Below are 6,710 nucleotides of genomic sequence, written 5' to 3' on the forward strand. Positions count from 1 at the left end.
CCCTACTAGCTTATCTAGCCATCATTAAGGATGTAGGTTCATTAAAATGTTACAGACTGAACTGAGTTAAAATTGAGGGTGGAGCTTTGTCAACACCATATTGTCCCTACTAGCTTATCTAGCCATCATTAAGGATGTAGGTTCATTAAAATGTTACAGACTGAACTGAGTTAAAATTGAGGGTGGAGCTTTGTCAACACCATATTGTCCCTACTAGCTTATCTAGCCATCATTAAGGATGTAGGTTCATTAAAATGTTACAGACTGAACTGAGTTAAAATTGAGTGTGGGCTTTGTCAACACCTTGCTGTCTCCTGTAGTTATAGTTTAGTGCAGAGCATGTTGTCAGATAGGGAAGTTCCGAACCATTATAGTAACTGCTACAAACTAAAGTAATACGTTAAGGCCTTTGAGTAATATATCTGACACTATTTGAAGTGTTTTTTTAGAGAATAGCTACAGAAATATTCAGGGCTTAATAAGATTGGTTAAACTGAACAGTAATATTGATTTTAAGATAATAAGTTTGAAACATTTGTAAGTGCGACAGTTTTTTTTTTACACTTATTGGATGACAATTCTTGAATATATAGGTTAATTTAGTTAAGAATATTTGGAATTAATATTTCATTCTATGTTTCTGTTGTGAGATTTACAATATTTTCTTTTTAATAGGAGAAACAGAATTCTGTAATTATTTGTTTAAAAATACTAGTGTAAACTCTGCCTGAAAGGTGTATTTCATAATTCAATAAATACCATTGAACTCGGAAATGTATTAGACACAAGTTGTGTAAGGTTTGTAAATTTCACACACTCCTTTTTCTCTGTACAGATTGAACCATGTTCCATTAAGTGTAACTGACTGCAATGGTGATAAGAAAATAGAAACTCTGCCATGGGATTTTTCTAGTAGTGCAGAATTTTTTGTAGCAACTGGAGTGCTGGCCTTCTTGTTCAGCTTGGCTGTTCTCATCATTTACATCTTTTTCTGGTCACTCTATTCAAACAAACAGTTTTTGCCTATTATTGTAAGTATGCATTTTGAAATACTTTTAAATCATATTTTAATGTTTTTATTTTGGTGTGGTATAAGATTAAAAATTTACTTTGTTTTTCTGAAATTTTCAAAATACAAGTTGTTCACACAACTAGTTCTGATGTAGGCCCACAGTTGTTCACACAACTAGTTCTGATGTAGGCCCACAGTTGTTCACACAACTAGTTCTGATGTAGGCCCACAGTTGTTCACACAACTAGTTTTGATGTAGGCCCACAGTTGTTCACACAACTAGTTCTGATGTAGGCCCACAGTTGTTCACACAACTAGTTCTGATGTAGGCCCACAGTTGTTCACACAACTAGTTCTGATGTAGGCCCACAGTTGTTCACACAACTAGTTTGATGTAGGCCCACAGTTGTTCACACAATTAGTTCTGATGTAGGCCCACAGTTGTTCACACAATTAGTTCTGATGTAGGCCCACAGTATTTGGCAAGTGTGAGAGCAAAATTGAGTTTCATGAAATTATACAAAATTCAACTGGGTATCAGTGTTTGAACTTAACACAATTTCAATTTGAGCAACAATTCTGTTTTTGGGTTTTGAAAGAAAGACCTAATTTATTCTCCTTCACTCATCTCTGGTGGCTCAAAAGTTAGTCTGCAGGCTTATACTTGTGTTGGGCACAGCAAAGATAGCCCATTGTGTAGCTTAACAACAAATAAAAAAATTCTAAGTAATGAACGTAGTATTTAAAAAATATAATAACCTAACACTAATGTTTTATTATAGGTATAATTAACCATAATCATGCTTCACCAGCTTGGAAAAAGTGTTCATAAAATAACAATCATTGTAACAAATGGCTTATATAAATAGTGTTCCGACAACTAGTGTGTTTATCGTGTCCCAACCCGCCCGAAGAGCAATGAATATGACAAATATAGTATGTATTATACACTTAAATCCCTATGGGAATAGATGACGAACTAATAGTAATGTCTTATTACAGATATAAGTAAGAAAGTTCTACCAATATCCAGGTTCTGTTGTGTAATTAAACTTAATAATAATGTTATCCAAACAAATGTAGTATTTTAGGTTATTAGTGGTGATGGTAGTTTAATATTAGTACCACTTTGATGTGATGGTAGTTTAATATTAGTACCACTTTGATGTGATGGTAGTTTAATATTAGTACCACTTTCATGTGATGGTAGTTTAATATTAGTACCACTTTGATGTGATGGTAGTTTAATATTAGTACCACTTTGATGTGATGGTAGTTTAATATTAGTACCACTTTGATGTGATGGTAGTTTAATATTAGTACCACTTTGATGTGATGGTAGTTTAATATTAGTACCACTTTGATGTGATGGTAGTTTAATATTAATACCACTTTGATGTGATGGTAGTTTAATATCAGTACCACTTTGATGTGATGGTAGTTTGATATTAGTACCACTTTGATGTGATGGTAGTTTAATATTAGTACCACTTTCGTGTGATGGTGTTATTCATGAGTGGGTATTGTAAAACCTGGTGTATGCTTGTATTTATTGTACAACATTTGTTTTAACTTTCAGGACCTTGTAGTATCACTAGTCTTGACAATTTTTTGGCTGGCAGCGTCTAGTGCTTAGGCAAGTGGAGTCAGTTATCTGAAGTATTATACAAACCCTGACCATTTCTTGAAGTATTTAACTGTTTGCAATGACACTGGTGTGTGTAGCACAAACTTCACTGGAAATTTTGCTTCTTTAAACGTTTCTTTGGTGAGTTGTACTTTTTGCATTGCTTATATTCAACTAACATATACAGTATCTATTCAGATAGGGATATATTACTCTCATATGCTCCAGGAAATTATTGTAAACACATTGTAGAGGTTTTTACTTATACATGAGCCACAGGAGAATATGTGCTACTTACTTGTTTTCAAAGCTCTAATATCTGTCAAACTACGCAGTATTTCATAACATGATTGTTTGTGGTTTAATCTAGTGAACTTTTCAAGTATTTACTATTACTTAGGAATTATTATGTAATTATTCTGATTACAAAGGAAAAATACAACTTAAGTAAAAAAATTAATATTTATAAATCCTTGGTAGAAGATAATAAACAAAGCAACATTTGTAAAGTATAGAAAAAAAGAACATGGACCAAAACATCAGTAAATTATAGAAAGTAGTGGGGTCAAGCAGCACTGTTAATAGAGTGAACAACTTCGAGATCACTATAGAACTTGTAAGACATTTGTTTCAATTTACAACTAACATTTTTTTGTATTTAGTATAGGTTCCAGTTTATTCTTATTTTGATAATAACATTAGCAGTTTCTATTAATTGTATAGTTTCTCGTGATTTGAAATTCTACCATCTTTGTATTGTAAAGATATCCAACTCATTCACAAACTTGAGAAGTAAGAAGTATTGTGAATTTGTGTGTGAAAAAAGAGCTTAGCCTCAACATTTTACAGAATTAGACATGCCACTAATGTGGCACCTGTGCACAGTTGGCACGTCTTTCTGAAATTATGTTAAATTTGGTATTTTATTGAAACAGATATTTGGATTTGCAAATTTCCTTGTGTGGACTGCAAGCCTTTGGTTCATATTTAAAGAAACAAAATTTCACCAACTGATTGGTCAACAGCAGGAGTCCCACCCTCCAGCAACTACTCCAGCAGCAAGTGACAAACATTAACACAAACAGCTGAGGGACCAGAGTTTATGTGGAGATTGACAGTACTGTGGAACAATTATTTTAATTTAAAATGTGATTTTTGAGGTTTATTTTCAGAGACTGATAAATATTGTCATTAATTTCTTAATCTAAACATCATTACTAATTTTTTTATGCATTTTATATTCAATATATTTTTATAAAGTAATTCTTATAACATCAGATGATTGTTTGAAAAAAATTGTATTTTTCCTTTGTTGAATTAACTAAAATTAACCATTGTTGTACTATTGTCCCAACAGTTGTTTACTGCTACACTGTTTCAACAGACTGATTTTGGTGAGAGGGTGATTTAAAAATACAAGTACAGTAAGCAAGTTCTGGTTTTAAAGATTACAATATCTCAAACGACAGTATGGGATGATCATCGAGTAGAAGTTACCCGATGATGACTCAAGTATGATTTAAAATCAGAAATTGTTATTGTATTTTATCATTCAGTTCAGTAAGTTCCTCACTAAACGTCAATCCATTGTTAATTCTGAACCATTGTGAAAAGAATGACGTAATATATTTATCAAGTTTAAAAATGTATTTCTACTTTTCTGTAGAATTACAAATTGGCTGCGAAGTCTTTAATTGGTATTAGTTTCCATACATTTAAAAAACCTGTGAACAAAAGATAATCACGTGATGGTCGTATATCACACGTCGTGATGGTCGTATATCACACGTTGTGATGGTTGTATCACACGTTGTGATGGTCATATATCACACATTGTGATGGTTGTATCACACGTCGTGATGGTCGTATATCACACGTCATGATGGTTGTATCACACGTTGTGATGGTCATATATCACACGTCGTGATGGTCGTATATCACACGTCGTGATGGTTGTATCACACGTTGTGATGGTCATATATCACACATTGTGATGGTAGTATCACACGTGGTGATGGTCGTATCACATGTTGTGATGGTAGTATCACATGTCGTGATGGTCGTATCACACGTCGTGGAACATATTTCTCTTTTAATGACGGCTAAGAAGAACATTTTACAGATTTAGTGATGAGTTTTCCATAAAGCCTGAAGTGTATCTTTCTAACATTTTGAAAGAGAAATGTATTCCATTTGTTAGTTTATGAACATTTGTTTATATTCTTATACAAGTAAGTGAAATTGTTGCCAAAAAAAACAAACTCCAAGGATCCCCTCTGGGAGAGGAGTGTCTGGTGAAGTTATACCTTACATACATGTTTGTACTTAAATACATTTGTTTAATTTAAAGTTTGTAACGTATCAATCACACTTGATAGTTTCCTCGACTGTGACAAAGTTTCCAATGTATTCTTTGAGTCAGTTATAAGTTACTTATACAATTGTTTTTTATTTGATCATGCAAGGTTCTTAAATATGTTTATCAACTGAGTAAAGTAATGATGAAAGTTTGACTTTTTGGAGAGAGAACTTTAAAAGGTTTCAGATTAAATGTGTTATATTCAAGTTTATTACCCTAGGTATTGGGTTAATAGATTGTTAAAAGTGTGATAGTTAGTGCCTATAATCAACATCTTTCAATGTGTTAATATAATGAACGTATAATGTAAGTATGGTGTAAACCACAGTTTGTTCTACTGTTCATTATGTTAAGAAATAAATAAAACAGGAAAAAATTCTGATTTTTAGTGTGTTAAAAAGACATGGAACACAAGGTTGACCTTGCAGGGCCCTCGTCTATAAGTCAAATAACATCAACCTTGCAGGGCCCTCGTCTATAAGTCAAATAACATCAACCTTGCAGGGCCCTCGTCTATAAGTCAAATAACAATTGTTCGTAAACATGCGATGTCACAATATCAACACAAGGTTGACCTTGCAGGGCCCTCGTCTATAAGTCAAATAACAATTGTTCGTAAACATGCGATGTCACAATATCAGTGTACAAACTCGCTGGTTGGGAAAAAAGGTACTAGGCCACTCGTATATTTTCTTTTAGGTTATCGTGCACTTATCATATTCTTTTAAATCAGTAATGGTACATAACTCGGTTGGATTTCAGAGTGACTGCCTTCACCCTATTGTCGGCTCCGTTGATTAGTGATTGAACCATAAATAGTCTAGTTAATAAAATGTATTTTATTTTTTTGCTATAATTTTAACAAATGATAATACAATAAGTTTCATCTGTAGTATTAGTGTGATAATTATTAAATAACTCATCTTTGGGATAATACCTACAACTCGTATCTATTTGTCTAAATTAGTACAGAAACACATTGTATTAGGCCTATTGACGTGACATAAACATTACTTGTGGTGTTTATTTTTAGTAACTGATCACTTGTTATTCTAATTAATAATTTGATTGTTATTTAATTTATAAATTATCAAAGTTCTGTTTATTGAATAGAAATGTAGCTATCAACATAATATGAGTTATAAATGTTAGTTAACACAATCTGGTATTTTAATAAGTAGATTCCAAATAACTACTAGTAAAATGTGAAAAATTTTAATTCATTATTTGTAAAGTCTAGGGATCGAAGATTTTAGCCAAATATATGTGCTGAGGAAAAGCTGTTGATCACAGTTATGTCATAACTTTACTTAGCAATGATAAAAACGTGAAAATTGATACACATGTTCTTTGTGAACATACTCGTAGCTTGATTTAAAAACTTTGCCTATATCAGCATGAAATGTAGCACACTTGTTTATATGACACTCTTGCATATCTTGAGTGTTTCAAAAATCATTACCAACTGTCTTGTTGGGAATCTAATTATCACTAACGAAGGTATTCATTGGCCATAGCTCGTTAATGTTGCAGTTTTTAATTCAAGCTATGAGGATGTTCACAAAGAGCATGTGTATCACTTTTTATATTTTTATCATTGCTAAGTAAAGTTATGATGTCAAAACAGTTTATCATATAATGGCTGGAGATGGCTTGAATGGGTACCTGATGATGACAAAACCTTGTCGAAACGTTGTACATTTGCTGTCATG

General features: G+C 32.5%; 1 protein-coding gene across 1 annotated transcript in view; it reads left to right on the forward strand.

The window, feature by feature from the left end:
• LOC106475012 (synaptophysin-like protein 1) overlaps window positions 1-5,380 on the forward strand; it is a 15,850-nt gene extending 10,470 nt beyond the window's left edge. Inside the window, exons 4-6 of the mRNA XM_022379236.1 lie at window positions 836-1,031; window positions 2,592-2,780; window positions 3,575-5,380. Of these exons, the coding sequence (XP_022234944.1) occupies window positions 836-1,031; window positions 2,592-2,648 (253 nt within the window). The 3' untranslated portion in view covers window positions 2,649-2,780; window positions 3,575-5,380. The remainder of the gene's footprint in view (window positions 1-835; window positions 1,032-2,591; window positions 2,781-3,574) is intronic.
• The last annotated feature ends 1,330 nt before the right edge of the window (window positions 5,381-6,710 follow it).

Source organism: Limulus polyphemus, unplaced genomic scaffold (genome assembly GCF_000517525.1).
Source record: "Limulus polyphemus unplaced genomic scaffold, Limulus_polyphemus-2.1.2 Scaffold7966, whole genome shotgun sequence".
NCBI classification, from domain to species: Eukaryota; Metazoa; Arthropoda; class Merostomata; order Xiphosura; family Limulidae; genus Limulus; species Limulus polyphemus.